Source organism: Trachypithecus francoisi, unplaced genomic scaffold (genome assembly GCF_009764315.1).
Source record: "Trachypithecus francoisi isolate TF-2019V2 unplaced genomic scaffold, Tfra_2.0 Lachesis_group1, whole genome shotgun sequence".
Lineage (NCBI taxonomy): Eukaryota > Metazoa > Chordata > Mammalia > Primates > Cercopithecidae > Trachypithecus > Trachypithecus francoisi.
The window spans coordinates 7187839-7204102 of NW_022681454.1; the positions used below are offsets into that span (position 1 = coordinate 7187839).

Here is a 16264-nt window from a genome sequence, read left to right on the forward strand (position 1 = left end):
AGTGCTTCTCAACCACGTCTTGAAGAGTGAGCTCCATCACCAGTGACCGATTTTCAATCACAAAGTTCACCTTGGAATAAGACACCCTATTGTGGGAAACACAGAAGGATTGATCACTTGCTCCTAATTTGGGGTGTTGACACAGCCTCCACTGAGCCAGAACTGTGACCCAGATATATCTCCAGGAAGAGCTGCACCGTGATGCCCTGTGAGCAACACCAGAGGGCCACTCCACACCAGGGGTTCCTGTTCTTGTCATTTCTCTATACCTTACAACTCACAAAAAGACTTGGGTGACAAGAATGGGGGAAGACCCTTCATTCTACCTTATACAAAATTAAATCAAGATGGATCAAAGACTTAAATGTAAAACCCACAACTATAAAAACCCTACAAAAAAATCTAGGCGATATCATTCAGGACACAGCCACAGGCAAAGATTTCACGACAAAAGCACCAAAAGCAATCACAACAAAAGCAAAAACTGACAAATGCGATCGAATTAAAGAGCTTTTGCACAGCAAAAGAAACTATCATCAGAGTGAAAGACAATCTACAGAAGTGGAGAACATTTTTGCAATCTATCCATCTGACAGGGGTCTGATATCCAGAGGCTACAAGGAACTTAAACAAATTCACAAGAATAAAACAACCCCATTACAAAGTGGGCAAAGAACATGAACAGACACTTCTCAAAAGAAAACATTCATGCGGCCAACAAACATGAAAAAAAGCTCAACATGGCTGATCATTAGAGAAATATAAATCCAAACTACAATGAGATACCATCTCATGCCAGTCAGAATGGCGATTATTAAAAAGTCAAGAAACAATAGATGATGGTGAGGCTGCGGAAAAAAGGAAAACTTTTACACTGTTGGTGGGAGTGTAAATTAGTTCAACCATTGTGGAAGACAGTATGGCGATTCCTCCAAGACCTAGAAGCAGAAATGCCATTTGTCCCAGCAATCCCATTACCAGGTATCTACCCAAAATAATAGAAATTATTCTACGATAAAGATACATGCACACGTATGTTCATTGCAGCACTATTCACAATAGCAAAGACATGGAATCAACCCAAAAGCCCATCCATGATAGACTGGGTAAAGAAAATGTGGTATATATACACTATGGAATACTATGCAGTCGTGAAAAGGAACAAGATCATGTCCTTTGCAGGGGCATAGATGGAGCTGGAAGCCATTATCCTCAGCAAACTAACACAGGAACAGAAAACCAAACACCACACGTTCTCACTTATAAGTAGAAGCTGGACAGTGAGAACACATAGACACACTGGGTCAGGGGAACAACCCACACTGGAGCCTGTGAGGGGGTGAGGAGAGGGAGACGATCAGGGAGAATAGCTAGTGCATGCTGGGCTTAACACCTAGGTGATGGGATGATCTGTGCAGCAAACCACCATGGCACACATTTACCTATGTAACAAACATGCACATCCTGCACACGTACCCCAGAACTTAAAATAAAAGTTGAAGGAAAGGTTTTAAGAAGTAAAAAAAAAAAAACTAACAGGGAAGACCACCAACATACGCTACCTCCCTAAGCTTCCAAGGACCCTGCCACAGAGGTCACTGTCTCCATTTCCAGACAGAGAAAATGAGTCACAGAGAGGTGAAGCCACATGCCCAAGGCCACACAGCTAATCATCGCTAGAACAGGGATCTGAATTCAGCTTTGCTGGCCCCAGGTCCGCCCTCTTTAGCTGATGCCAAGCTGGCTCTGTCAACATGATGCGAATAAGAGCAAAAGTAAGTGCCATGAAGTTTAAAAGGAAGTGGGGGTTCGTAGAGAAGGTCTCTGGGCTTAGCTTCACCGTGTTCAGGAACCTACATCAGATACTGAGGCACCGTACACTTCCACATCCCAGGTCCCCACATCCAACTGACCACCAATCAATCCCATCAACTTAACCTCCTAAATCTCTCTGTAATCCATGGCCCTGGCCTATGCCTCCAGCATATTTACCCTGAAGATCTGCAATCACTTCCTAACCAGCTCCTCATCCATGTATTGAGGGTCTACCGTGTCCAACCACCTTATGCATGTTTGCCCATTTAATTATCACACATCAGTCAGCTTGGGAAGGTGGGGACTATTATTATCACGCCCACCTTATGGTACTGCGAACTGAGGATCAGAGGTTAACACCTTCCAATTCATTCTCCACGTGGGAATCAAATGATCTTTTTTTTTTTTTTTTGAGGCTCTGTCGCCCAGGCTGCAGTGCAGTGGCATGATCTGGGCTCACTGCAACCTCCGCCTCCCAGGTTTACGCCATTCTCCTGCCTCAGCCTTCCAAGTAGCTGGGACTACAGGTGCCCGCCACCACGCCTGGCTAATTTTTTGTATTTTAGTACAGACAGAGTTTCACCATGTTAGCCAGGATGGTTTCAATCTCCTGACCTCGTGATCCGCCGGCCTCGGCCTCCCAAAGTGCTCGGATCATAGTCGTGAGCCACCGCTCCCGGCCTGAATGATCTTTTTAAGCATGAATTTCCATCGATGCACCTCTTAAAACCCTTCCTGGCCTCCCTCTGACCTGAGGGTACACAGCCTGGCCTGTTCTCAATCCCCTGCATTCTGGCCCACTTTCTGCTTGAAGTTTTGTCAGCGAACAAGGAATGGGAAGAAGATGGAAAAGGCTGAACTCAGGACTAATTTTCAAGGTCCACTGCAGAATGAAAATGAGGATTCTTATGTAATAATGATTAAGAATTTCAAGACAGTGACAGCAGAGTCCACCAGCCAAGAGGGGGCCTATCTGAGCGTGGTCCCTGTGACCTCACAGGTCACACCCAGGACAGCAGCCCTGGCTGACTATCCAGGGGAGACACATTTGCTCCACGGAAAGACACAAAAACAGAAGGGCCCTGTGCATTTTTAAACTTCCTACAAACAGGGAAAGAAAGAAAAGAAAGGACAAAGAAAAGGGTGACCATGAGAGAAAAGCAAAATCCCTGCTTCCCGGGAGTTTACCTTCAAGAGGGGAATACAAAACAAAAACCTAATTATGAAAAGGAAAGGGCTGGGCGCAGTGGCTCACACCTGTAATCCCAGCACTTTGGGAGGCCAAGGCAGGCAGATCATGAGATCAGGAGTTCAAGACCAGCCTGACCAACACGGTAAAACCCCGTCTCTACTAAAAATACAAAAATTGGCTGGGTGTGGTGGCAGGTGCCTGTAATCCCAGGTACTCCGGAGGCTGAGGCAGGAGAATCGCTTGAATCCGAGAGGCGGAGGTTGCAGGGAGCTGAGATCGCATCACTGTACTCCAGCCTGGGCAACAGAGTGAGATTTCGTCTCAAAAAAAAACAAAAAGAAGGAAAGGATGTTGGTGCAGGGCCCACCTGAGACCTGTAGGCGCAGCACCTGGGGATGGAGGAGTCGGGAAAGGGGCATCAGAAACACATCCTGGCTGGCAGGAAGGCTCCACCTTATCTGTCTACTTGCAGACTGCAACCCCTGCAGGGCCAGCCCAAGGATGTTCATGGTCTTTGCCAGCGGATGCAAGGATGTAGGAGCATGTGACACCCAAAATCAGGGAAGGAGCAGGCTCTGCTACCTGAACAGGAGCCACCGCCTTTAGTTTTTAAAAGCTCTCCTCGGCCGGGCGCGGTGGCTCAAGCCTGTAATCCCAGCACTTTGGGAGGCCGAGACGGGCGGATCACGAGGTCAGGAGATAGAGACCTTCCTGGCTAACATGGTGAAACCCCGTCTCTACTAAAAATACAAAAACTAGCCGGGCGAGATGGCGGGCGCCTGTAGTCCCAGCTACTCAGGAGGCTGAGGCAGGAGAATGGCGGAAACCCGGGAGGCGGAGCTTGCAGTGAGCTTAGAACCGGCCACTGCACTCCAGTCCGGGCAACAGAGCGAGACTCCGCCTCAAAAAAAAAAAAAAAAAAAAAAAAAAAAAAAAAAGCTCTCCTCATTAAGGTCAGGTGTCCTCCAAATTCCAAGAGTCTCCCCAGCCAAAGCAATACAATTATTTAGAAAATTGGTTGCAGCAAAATGTACAAGGTAAAACTTCCTCAGTTAGAGCAATGCAATTATTCAGCAAATTGGTTAAAGTATAATTGCAGGAAAGGAAAAGCCATTTCCATCACCAATATAAAGGGGTTCTTTTCAGAGAATGCGTAAATGCATCCATAAAGGCTCTACCCACTCTCCCTCCCTCCACAGCAAAGGAATGGGACGGAGAGACGGAGGCTGTGGAATAGCATGCCTCAGAGCCTTCTGGAATTTTCTGTTTGTTTTTGGCTGAGATGAGTTGTTCATTAAACAGAGGTCATCCAAGGCGTGGCAGGAACCATAAGGCCCTGGTTTTCTGTGCACAGGAAGACAAGAAAATTATAGCTCGACCCACTGGGCCAAAGCAGCCCTGACCGCATATTTTGACAAGCTCAGTCTGCAGAAAGCAAGAGCATTCTGACAAGCCGGTCACTGGAACAAGCAGATCTTTCACTTCACCCTTGGTAATTATTAGCTTGATAATAGGCATCTGCTAGGTGTAGCTGAATAGTGAACAAGTAAGACATTATCAGGCAGAAAAAAATAACCTTACAGCAGGGTAGAAAGACTTAGGCCCCCCCTGCAAACACTGATTGAGCACCTATTCTTTGGCAGGAACGTTCACACGCATTAACTGAGCCCTGGGTGACTCAGGGATAGCAGGGGGAGCACCGTCACTGCTGTCATTTTAAATGAGAAACCTGAGGCTCAGACAGGTTATGCTTCCTGCCCAACATCACACAGCAAACATGTGGCAGAGCTGGGACTGGGTTCCAGGATTCTAGGTCCCAAAGCCAGCACTGTTTTCGTCACATTCAAGGACACCATATGTGTGAGCAGCGTTGTTTGTTTAACAGCTTTGAGATTTAATTCACATACCCTGCAGTTCATTCATGTGAAGTATAATATTTCATAGTTTTCAGTATCTTCAGATATGTGCAGCCATTACTATAGTCAACTTTATTTACTTATTTATTTTGAGACAGAGTCTCGCTCTGTCACTTAAGCTGGAGTGCAGTGGCACAATCTTGGCTCACAGCAACCTCCGCCTCCTGGGTTCAAGCAATTCTCCTGCCTCAGCCTCCCAAGTAGCTAGGACTACAGGCACACACCACCACGCCCAGCTGATTTTTGTGTTTTTAGTAGAGATGGGGTTTCACCATGTTGGCTAGGCTGGTCTCGAACTCCTGACCTTAAGTGTCTGCCTGCCTCAGCCTCCCAGAGTGCTGGGATTACAGGCGTGAGCCACCATGACCAGTCTATAGTCAACTTAAAACATTCTCATGGCATCAAAGAGAAACCCAGTCCTCTTTTGCTGTCACCCCATCCCTCCCCTTCCTCTGCCCCAGCCCCTGGAAACCACTAATCTACTTTTGTCTGTATAAATCTCCCTGTTCTAGACATTTCACAGGAATGGAACCCTATAACATGTGGTCTTTTGTGAGTGGCGTCTTTCATTTAGCATGTTTGTCAGGTTCATCCAGGTTGTAGCATGGATCGGCCCCTCATTTTATTTTATGGCCAAATAACCTTCCAATGTCTGCATATATCACATTTTATTTTTCCAGTTTTTCCATTTGGGTGGTTTCCACATTTTGGCTATTGTGAATAGTGCTGCTTTGAACATCTGTGTAAAGTTTTTGGGTGGACCTCTGTTTTCACATCTGTCAGCAGATTCTAGTAGTGTGAGAGGGTGGGATGGGGCAGAGCAGTAGAGAGAGAGATGAGCGGAAGACAGACACAAGAGACAGGGAGATGCCGTGTACCTGCAGCTCACATACTGCCACAAAGACACACACAGAAAGGCCCACAGACACACGTGAGTGATGGGCTGGGACACATACAGACACACATGGAGAGGCAAGACAGTATCAGAGGCAGCACAGGGCACATCCAAATAGGGACTCAATCAGTGTTTGCAGGTTCTCAAGTCTTTCTACCCTGCTGTAAAGTTAACTCATATTTTCCTGCCTAGTAATGTCTTACCTGTTCACTATTCAGTTACACCTAGCAGATACCCATTATCAAGCTAATAATTACCAAGGGTAAAGTTAAAGATCTGCTTGTTCCAGACTCATCTCCTGCAAGCCATGTCCCGGGAAAGCAGCAGAGGCTTGCCCATCTCTCCCCTGCTCCACGTTGGCCAAGGGCAGGGCAGTGCCCCCTCCATAGGATCCTGCTAGCCAGGGAGGGAGATGCAGGGCTGATGCAAAAGCTGATTGTTCAGAGTAATTAGAAGCTGAGCCCTACTGACTTTGGATCTTTGGGGAAATTCGTTTTTAAATTCCCAGCCCACTTTCTTCTGTGGTAAGCTGAGGCTGCGGAACAGGATGGAACAGGTTGGAAAGGGGCAGAGGCTAGGAGTCAGGTGTGCAGACGTAGCACTCCCGAGCAGGGGCCTGGCAAACCCAAGGACAAATATCAGCTTGGCTACTCTCCAGCTGCGGGACTCAGGAGAGTAGCCTACCTCTGAGCCTTGGCTTCCTCATCTGGAAAACGGGAATATAACTCAGATCAGCCTCATGTGGCTGCTGAGAGAAGGGCACGAGATCACTCACGTGAGTGTTGGCATCACTCACAGGTGAAAGGTGTAAAACTGCCTGGCATGGGTGGATGCTAAAAAATAATGCTAGTTCAATCTCTCCCCTTATTCCAGAAGACGAAGCCTGCAGTGCTTTCTAGGAGACAAGGAGGTGACTAGAAATGTCACATCTTCTCCACCCACGGGGCTCACCCAGAAAGTGATGTTCTGTGGATAGAGTAAGGGTTTCAGGAAGGCAGGAACAAAGAGAATTTTTTTAACATCTCTTCCAGAGGCCCAGCACTCCTACTCCTAGAGATTTAATTAAAGGAAGTAAAATGAAATGAAAATAAACAAATGCATACACCAACATTCATAGTAGGCTTATTCATCACAGCCAAATTCTAAAAACAGCCCAGTCCACCAATGAAACACCCACCAAATGGAGAGCAATCAACAAAGCGTGGCACATCCACCCAGTTGACTGCCACTAAGCAATAAAAATGGGGGAATAATTGATATACGCAATGAAAGGGAAACATCTCAAGGCATTCTGCGGAGGAAATACGGGCACGGAACAGCACAATTCCATTTGCATAAAGTTCTAGAACCACAGAACCAACCAATGGAAATCCCACGCATGGGTGCCTCTGGAAGTGTGTAGGGGTGGGGAGTGACCAGAAAAGGGCACTAGAGGACTTGCTGGGTGATGAAAACACTCTCAGTGGGGGTATTGGTTCTAAGGGATATGCAATTCTCACAACTCATCAAACTGTAAAACGTAAAGTCTGCGCATTTGATTGTATGTAAATTATGCCTCAAAAAAGCAGCCCATTGGGAAACTATATCTGTCAGAGGCTTGTCTACATGACACCTGGCTGCCAGGGGGACACCCCACCTCCCACATGTGCCTCCACAAACAAACACCAACACCAAGCTTACATCAACAGCTTCCTTGTCCTTTGACATCTGCACTTCTCTCTTCCTCCTCCTCGATGGGGAGCCAGTTTCCAAGGGGGTCTGCGCATTAGACTCCAAATTCTTGAGCAGATTTTGAGTGTCGTCTTTCTAAAACCCAAAGGTCAGGAGTTGAGGGTGGATAGAAACAACACTGAGGTCAGTTGGCCTAGTTCCCACCAAGACTTTTGCCAGTCAACTCCCCCAGTCCAGCGGCCACTTCTGCTTGCCTCTGTGCTTCTCAAGCTTGGTCCTCTGTGTATAATGCCTCCCACCCTACGTGGGGTCTGCTACACGTCCTTCAAGACTGCACAGGTCACCTTCCTGAGAAGTCCCCCTAAGGCCTCCAGGATGCCCCCATTTCAGAGCACCTTCACGACTTGAGCCAAGATGCAGAGCAAAGCTTGTTCCATTTTTCTTCTAGGTTGGGACCCCTAGTGGACTGGGAGCTCCTTGGATTTAACAACTAAGCATGGGAAATGGCACATGCATATTAATGTTCCTGTTGATTTTGATCACTCCATTGAATAGTTTTTAAGAAAATATGTTAGGTGACCTTAAGTTATAGAGTAGTTTCTATTCTGAACTACAATGAGTGCTCATTATTTATGGATTCTGTATTTGCCAATTCCTGTACTTGTTAAAATTTATTTATAACTCCCAAACCAATGCTCATGGTGCTTTTACAGTTATTCACAGATACACACAGAGGATGAACAATCTGAGTTGCCCGGCATGCATGTGCTCAGTTGAGATGGAACAAGGTAGCACTCTGCCTTCTTGTCTCTGCTCTCATGCTGTAAACAAACATTCTTTTCATACTCTAGTAGCACAGTTTTTGCATTCCTGTGCTTTTTCTTGGTGACTTTACTGTTTAAAATAATCACCAAACACAGTGCAGAAGTGCTATCTAGTCTCCCAAAACACAAGAAAACGATGACATGCCCTCTGGAGAAATGGGTGTGTTACAGAAGCTTCATTCAGGTATGAGTTACAGTGCTGATGTCTGTGAGTCCAATGTTAATAAATTAAAAATATCTATCAAATAAGATATCTTTAAACTGAAACATACATAGAACTATGCTACGTATTGACTGGTTAATGGGAATGTTGTGACCAGAAGCTTGTAGGAACCTAACCCTGTTTCTCTCCTAGGAACAATGGTTCGGTGTTCACTAACGCTGTGTTCTCAGTGAGTTTATAGAACGTAACTACCACAAATAAGGAGAATAGACGATATTTAAAATTCTGTTATCCTGGATATTTCTCAACTTCTTCTTTAATCATTAGCTGCTCATGAATATAATCTTTGAAGTAAAGAAATATCACCAGTTTGTCACTGCGTTAATCAGCTACTATTATTGAGCATCTGCTTTGTGTCAAGCCTTGTTCTAAGTACTGGGAACAGAGTAATGAACAAAATACACAGCCTCGGCTTTTGTGGCTTTCAGTGAGAGAAGAAAGATGCAAATAAACGAAAAAATACATAGTAATTCAGGGACAATTGTGTTCTAGAGTAACAGTGGAGGGTGGGGGAATGAAGGATGATGGGAGACAAAGTCTCTTGGACAAAGTGGCATTTGAGAAGGAACTTAAAAGAAGTGAGGTCATCAGTCATTGAGATACCTGAGGGAGGAGTATTCTAGAGAGAGAGAACAGCAAGTGCAAAGGCCTTGAGGCAGGCCCATGTTGGGCATAGAGAGAAACCTGTGTAGATGCAGCAGTCTGGGGTGAGTCTTAGCATAGATCATGAGGCCGGAGATGTGGGAGGTTGTTTACCAAACATGGTTGGCCAGTACAAGTGTCCTGCAAAGAAGAACCCAGTCAGATAGTCCTACAGTAAAGACATCAACGAAAAAAATACCTATCCCACAGAAGGAGCACCAGCATCACTTGAAAATGTCCAGAGGGTCACCAGCCATTTGAGGACAGACTCTAATACGAAAGATAAAATCCAAAACAAACAAAAGGAAAAAGCAAGCAGGAAACACACTACGCAAGGCGGAGAAAAAAAAAAAAAAACACCTTAAATAAACAACTAAAATATTATCAGAGATCAGAGAAGGTATTCCATTCATAAAATAAGAACAGGATAGAACATTCTCAGAACAAAGAAAAGACTCTTGAAAATTGAAAATACGAAAAACTCAATACAAGTATAAAGTTGAGAAACGTCTTTCTGACGGTAACGTAAAAAAGACAAAGAGGGCGGGCGCGGTGGCTCAAGCCTGTAATCCCAGCACTTTGGGAGGCCGAGACGGGTGGATCACGAGGTCAGGAGATCGAGACCATCCTGGCTAACATGGTGAAACCCCGTCTCTACTAAAAAATACAAAAAAACTAGCCGGGCAAGGTGGCGGGTGCCTGTAGTCCCAGCTACTCGGGAGGCTGAGGCAGGAGAATGGCGTAAACCCGGGAGGCGGAGCTTGCAGTGAGCTGAGATCTGGCCACTGCACTCCAGTTTGGGTGACAGAGCGAGACTCCGTCTCACAAAAAAAAAAAAAAAAAAAGACAAAGAGATGGGAAGTGAGAGAGAAAGACTAAGATCGGAAGCCCAATTCAACCTAAAAAAATGATAGGGTTCTGGAAGAAGAGAACACACAAAAGGAAAAGAATCATCAAACAAATCAAGAAAATGATTCTCTATCAAAAGGACGTTCCAAATGCCTGGCACCGTGGACGACAAATGACTTTCACTAAAACCATCCTGGTGCAATTTTATTTATTAGGAGCAAAGGTAAAGGTTCTTTAAAATTCTACAGAGGAACAAAAGGAAAAGAGGTTTCACGTAAAGTATCAAGGATCAGAATAGAATCAGTTTTCTCAACAGCAACCATGGAAATTATGAGATGAAGCAAAGTCCCCCTCTTTTAGGGGCCTGCAAATCCCCTGCCCTAAGCCTGGAAATAAAGGAAAATCCTGACTTTCTTCAAGGGAAATTATCAGCAACTTGATAAGCAGGAAGGTAATAGTAACTTAATAGCCAGAAAGTTAGAGTCAGGAGATGTTTGGTTTCCTTACAGAAATTAAAGATAACACTTAACATATGTCCTGAGTTGTTTTTCAGAAACCTGGACCCCCATCAAATGGATCCACTTGGAGGCTGAGGTCCTCAGCTGCCCCTTATCTGAGATCTGAACTCTAAGCACCATTCTTTGTTGGAAAGTTCTTCCTGGGGGGCCCAGAGGAAGTCATGCCCAGGAGCCTGACCTAATGTTCTTTTCTGCTGAACCCACATTTTAAAACAAAGCTTCTCTTCCTTGACAAAATGCATACCAGAAAATCTTTGAATCTACCTCTGACCTGCAAGCCTCCACTTCAAGGTGTCCCGCCCTTTTAGGCCAAAACCAATTGTAACCTTCGTGTACTGATTTACAATTTTGCCTATAACTTCTGCTTTCCTGAAATTTACCTATACCTTTAAAAACCCTCACCTGCAAGTCATCGGGGAGGTCAAGATTTGAGCATGAGCTGCCTAGTCCTCCTGGCTTGGTGCCCTGTGAATAAAAACCTTCCTTTTTACCACTGCAAAATCTCAGTATAGCTATCAGGTCTTACTGTGCCAGGTGAGTGGGACCCAGTTTGGTTCTACAACAGTTCTAAGACAATGGAGGCCGGATGCAGTGGCTCATGCCTGTAATCGCAGCACTTCCGGAGGCCGAAGTGGGAGGATCACGAGGTCAGGAGGTCAAGACCAGCCATCTTGTTTCTAATCTCACAGACTTTACCCTCCTCCCCCAAAAGAGGCAGAAGCTGCAAGGATCTAAAATAGTGGCCATACCACTACTGATGGAATGCCTGCCATAGGCCAGGTGTTGCCATGCACAGCCAATTCCATGAGGGCCACTTGCATATGAAGCATCCACTGGTCTCCTTCAAGCAGCCACCCCGACCCTCATCCATGCAGAGAACACAGTGGCTTTGGGGTTGGACACGTCTGTCACTTTAGCAAGTTACTTAACTCCTCTGTGCCTCAGTTTCCTCATCTGCAAAGCAGAGACATTCATGAAATCAACTCAAACTGCTGTGGAGATTCATTGAGATAATTTAGGCAGAGGGTCTAGTTCAGTGCCTGGTAAACAGCACTCAATAAATACTAGCATTGCCAGTGCTCCATCGCAGACTCCCCATGCGGTGTCACAACTGATAGTTCACTTGTAAACTTGCAATCGTCGTTCTCCTTGAGGCTGTGAACCTCAAGCAGGCAAGGCAGGGTCTCTCCTGCTCACGAATGTGGTCCCTAGGCCAGTGACTGGCTGTAGAAGGTGCCCGAAAACTTTTACTGTGAAAAAACTTTTACTGATGAATGAAAAAATGAATGCCAATGTGGCGGCTGGAACTCAGGCCAGGAGACGTAACCCACACCAGAAGGATGGAAAAGGCAGAAGCAGGAATAGGCATTCAGGCGTGGGAGTCCCAGCAGCCCTTCTGTCCACCACGGTGAGCTGGGTCGGCATCCTGTCCAAACCGTTGGTGCTGCAGATAAGGAAACCGAGGCGTGGCGCGGATGGGCTGCTGTCTAGGATCACCCAACGGAGTGGGATGTAACAGGCACCGCAGGGGACCCCAGGTCAATGCCCTCTAGTCACCCCGGCACCGTTCTCCTGGAGCAGGAGAACCCGACGCCTGAGCGGTTGCGCGCGAAGTCCCCAACCAGGCTCAAGGAGTCGCAGAGCCGGGTCTCCAGGTCCGCAGAACCGAGAAGCTACGCGCCCCGCGCCCCGCCCCACCGCTGTCTGCTCGGCCGACCCACCTGGTGTCGCGGGCTCCGGCGGCCCGAGCGGCAGCCGAGCCAGAGGCCGAGGCCCAGGCCGAGGCCGAGCGCGGCGCCCAGCAGCACGGCGGGGGCCAGCAGCTCGGGTGCCGGCCGCAGCGCGTCCCGGCCCAGCAGCAGCCGCGCATCGCTCTTGCAGGCCGCCCCGCCGCCGGCCATCTGCGGCGCTCAGGCGGCCGCCCCGCCGCATCCCGCTGCTTGCTGCACCGTCCCCGCCAGGGCGGCGACGCGTGACTCGGGGCCCGGGCGGGCCAGGGGCGCGGCGCGCCCCGCAGACTTTCCGGCCTGTGCAGTCTCCCGACTGCTACTCCTCTCCTCTTCCCTGCTTCGCGGAGCCGGAGGGAGGAGCCTGGATCACCGCTCAAAACTTTCAGCCACCCCGGCCTCAGCCCTGCCCCTGCACTGAGCATGCCCAGCAAGAGGCGCGCCTCCCAGCCCCGGACTCTTCCGGAGCGGGCCGGTTTCCACTGGGATTCCTGGGTTCCTGGGGAGAAAGAGAGACCCTGATCACTGAGGAAGGCTCCTTTAACTTTATTGAGGCTTAGAATATGCTAAGCATTTAGCTTAATGATCTCATTAACTTTCTCCATAACCCTCTGCTGTGGGTGCTCCGCCCATCCTCCTGATGAAAACGCTGGGACCAATGCAAGTCCAACCCCTTGCCCTTGCCTCTAACCTCTAACCATCAACCTTCCCGGGGCCACACCGCCCTCCACGCCTCTGAACTTGCTCACGCGAAGTCTCCTGTTTTAATCTTATTTTCTCCCAGGGAAGGTCAAGACAATAGGTGGAGAGACCGTTACCCTCAGTCTCCACTAGGAGGATGGGTAGAGGGACCCTTACACCCAGTCCCCACTGAGACGCTGGGTAGAAAGACCCTTACACCCGGTCCCCACTAGGTCCAGGACACTGCACCATCAATTCATTTACTCAGCACTTGGGGAGAATCTGTTTGTGTGTTGCAAGCTGGGGGATAGGCCGGCCACAAACCAGGCAGTGTCCAGGGTAGTGTATATCTCATAGTTGTGTAGAGGGGTAAACAATTAGACCAGTTCATCACTCTGTGTTTGCTTTAAACAAACTGATTTGTTTTTCTAAGACCACCAGAGAGAGCACAAAAGAACCAGCGAGTAGGCAAGGCTAAAAGCAAAACTGCAAATTTATTCTTTGGTCATCTAGCTCCAGGGAAAAAGGTATGGGGGTGAAGTCTGTTGGCCTCCGGCAAAAGAGGCCGGGAGAGTCACCCGGTAGAGCCCTCAGGCAAAGTTCCTAATACAGTCCTGACAAAGGTGGGGGCTGAGGAAGCCCACACTGAGCATCTGCCGGCAGCGGCTTTTCTATGAGTGGAAGGGCAATAGGCAGAGCATGGGTGTGTCGGGGGGAGGGGTGCTCCGCAGGTGCGACCAGGTAAATCGTGGTCTCTTCGGATTGACATCACCTGGCACATGCCTGATTAAGCTGCACCTTCCCGGGCGTCAGCTGCATTTTCACGCACATGGGAAAAGTTGATGATGATGAAAAACCCGGAAGTGCACCATCCTGCCTCCGTTCATCCAAACAGACCCGCTTCCCTCACTCTCACGGCCTCTCTGGGGTAAGTGCCCTTACACAATGTTTGTGTTCATCCAAACACAAACATTTATGGGGTAGCTACTAGATGTTTGCTTTTGTCCTGGGTGCCTGGGTAAAGTACACATGCATGTACATGACTACACACTTGCACACAAGGGCACACACAGACACACACTCCTACCCTGTGGAGCTTCCCAGTGTGGGCCAGGCTAGGGGACACCATGTGGATCTATTTCAGCAGAGGGGGGCTTTGCCCTTTCAGCCTGGATGTCCAGCTTGTTTCTAATTTGTTTCATCATTTCCTCGTGGCAAGATGAGAACTGTTACCCAAATTCTTCATCCTTTTTATAAACGAAGAAACTGACAGCTAGAGAGGAGAGATGACTCATTTAAGGTCTTGCAATTAAGGAGTGGGACAGAATTATTGTCCCATTTACACCTGTGTCTGTCTGGCTTCAGGACAAACTCTCCACTATGTAGAGCTTCTTATATATTTCCTTAGAAGCACCTCCAAGTTCCTGGGGACGCATATGAGGGCAATAACTTGATGCTGTTGTTTTACATTGGGTATTTCCATGAATGCTTAGGCTTTAGTTTTTAAAATGTGGTGTTTGGGCCAGGTGTGGTTGCTCACGCTTGTAATCCCAGCACTTTGGGAGGCTGAAGTGAAGGATTGTCTGAGCCCAGGAGTTTAAGACCAGCCTTGGCAACACGGTGAGACCCTGACTCTATAAAAAATAGTAGTAAGAACATTTTTTAAATGTAGGGTTATTTGCATTTTACTTTATGATAAAGATGACTATTAAATTAACCTTTAAATTACTGTCAAATAATACCAATGGTCCAGCCACATGCTTGGCAATTAGCCTGTGGCCTTGTCTCATGCCTGACAGCTGCCACGTACCCCCTGGTGTGGGAACTTGGCTTATAAGTTCTCAGCTTCTCAAACCCCATGGCCTTGTCCATGTTAGCTCAGGAAAGGCCTATCCTTGGATGGTCTGGGTTGTGGGGAGATAGGCTGCCAGAGGCCAGGCTCACTGGCCTGGGACTTTAGACAGCCTAACAGGCTGCCCTGCAGGAAGGATGGCAGGAGTGGAGCCCTCTCCCTTCAACAGGTGTCAGCTGTCACCCAGGACCTAGGCAGGGATGAGGAAGCAGACAAAAGGCTCCACCAGCCCCTCTTTTTTATGTGTTTCTCCTCCTCCTCCCGCCTCCCTTGGCAAAACAAACCCCTGTCCCCACGGAGAGTTCAGGGAGAGCTTGCTCAGGGCTGCGACTTCAGACACCAGCTCCCCTCTTTCTAGGTCAGCGGCTGGCCTGTTTCCCACTGGGAATGCGAAGGGCATCCGAGCAGGCCCAGGGCTGAGCCACAGCAGGCTCGGGCAGTGGTGCTCAGCTGGGCTGCTCTGAACGCAACCGGAAGTGAGGGTCCTTTTCCTTCTCTCCCTGCCACCCCCTCCTCCCCGAGCTGTCCTGAACCCTCTGGGTGCTCCAGGACTCGTGGCCCCGAGCTCCAAGTGCTTCTCCGTTTTCTAAACGGGGATGAGGAAACTCCGAATTCACATCCGTGTGTCTGGAAACCGTTCCCAGGAGAAGTGCGTCTGAGCAGAGGCTTACAGACCAGAGTAGGTGGTAGCGGAGGGGCCCTTGGGGCCCTGGTAACCTTGAGGAGCAGGGGAGTGACCCACTCTGATTTGGTTTGGGCGGAAGCAAACCCAGGCCTGGCCGCCGGGCGCCCGGGCCGCGCCAGCTTGCTCTTCCCCTCCCACGCCCGTCCTGCACCTCCCGGCCCGCGGAGCCCCAGATGCGGGTGTTTGTTCCAGAAAACTTTCGGCGGCGGCTCGCACTGAGCATGCTCGGCGGCGGGGCGGGCCTGGGGTCCGGAAGCTCCGGCGACTCGGCAGCACCCGCCGCTTTGAGGTAGCGGGTCCCGGCAGGCGATGGGCCCCTTGGGCTCCTGGGGGCGCGCCACGTGGGTGCTGGCCGGGGGCCTCCTGGCGGTAGCCCTGGCGCTGGGGGACCGAGGCTGGCTCGGCGCCAGCTCAGGTCCCCGCTGGCGCCCCGTCGGCGCGCAGCCACCCCGGCATCCCCAGGTGGCTCCCGGGTCTGGACCTGGCCTGAAGACTCCTCCCGGGCGGAGCGGGGTGGGGCCCGAGAGCAGCACGCAGGTAAGGAGGGCCCGCCCCCAGCCTCCGGTCTGACTCTAGTGGTTTGACTTCGTCTGCACCGGCGGTGGCAGGGAGGACCCTTAGTATTTCGCGAAGAATGAAGGAGGGCAGGATCTGAACAGGGTGCCTCGCGGCCCTTAGGCCGCTCGTATCCCGCTCATGGCCAGAAAGCTTCGAGGGAAACTGGAGACCTTCCTCGGGATGTGGCGTCTGCGGGCTTGGACTTCACCAGCCACC

General features: G+C 49.2%; 2 protein-coding genes across 7 annotated transcripts in view; one reads left to right on the top strand and one right to left on the bottom strand.

Annotated features, from left to right (window-relative positions):
• Nucleotides 1-12635, bottom strand: part of EVC (EvC ciliary complex subunit 1) — a 101238-nt gene extending 88603 nt beyond the window's left edge. For 2 of the 5 annotated variants that reach the window (XM_033213717.1, XM_033213718.1), the window contains exons 1-2: nt 12267-12635; nt 7499-7624 (exon numbers count right to left, since the gene is read on the bottom strand). In XM_033213717.1, the coding sequence (XP_033069608.1) occupies nt 7499-7624; nt 12267-12446 (306 nt within the window). In that variant the 5' untranslated portion in view covers nt 12447-12635. Of the gene's footprint in view, nt 1-7498; nt 7625-11294; nt 11724-12266 lie in introns of those variants that run through there. The other 3 variants (XM_033213715.1, XM_033213714.1, XM_033213716.1) reach the window with 2 other exon arrangements.
• A 3056-nt stretch (nt 12636-15691) lies between these two features.
• The window catches only part of EVC2 (EvC ciliary complex subunit 2), a 148454-nt gene continuing 147881 nt past the window's right edge, over nt 15692-16264 (top strand). Inside the window, exon 1 of one of the 2 annotated variants that reach the window (XM_033213720.1) lies at nt 15692-15779. Coding sequence is in view for 1 of the 2 variants with exons in the window: in XM_033213719.1 (XP_033069610.1) it covers nt 15800-16027 (228 nt within the window). In the remaining variant the exon portion in view is untranslated. Of the gene's footprint in view, nt 16028-16264 lie in introns of both variants that reach the window. The other variant, XM_033213719.1, reaches the window with a different exon arrangement.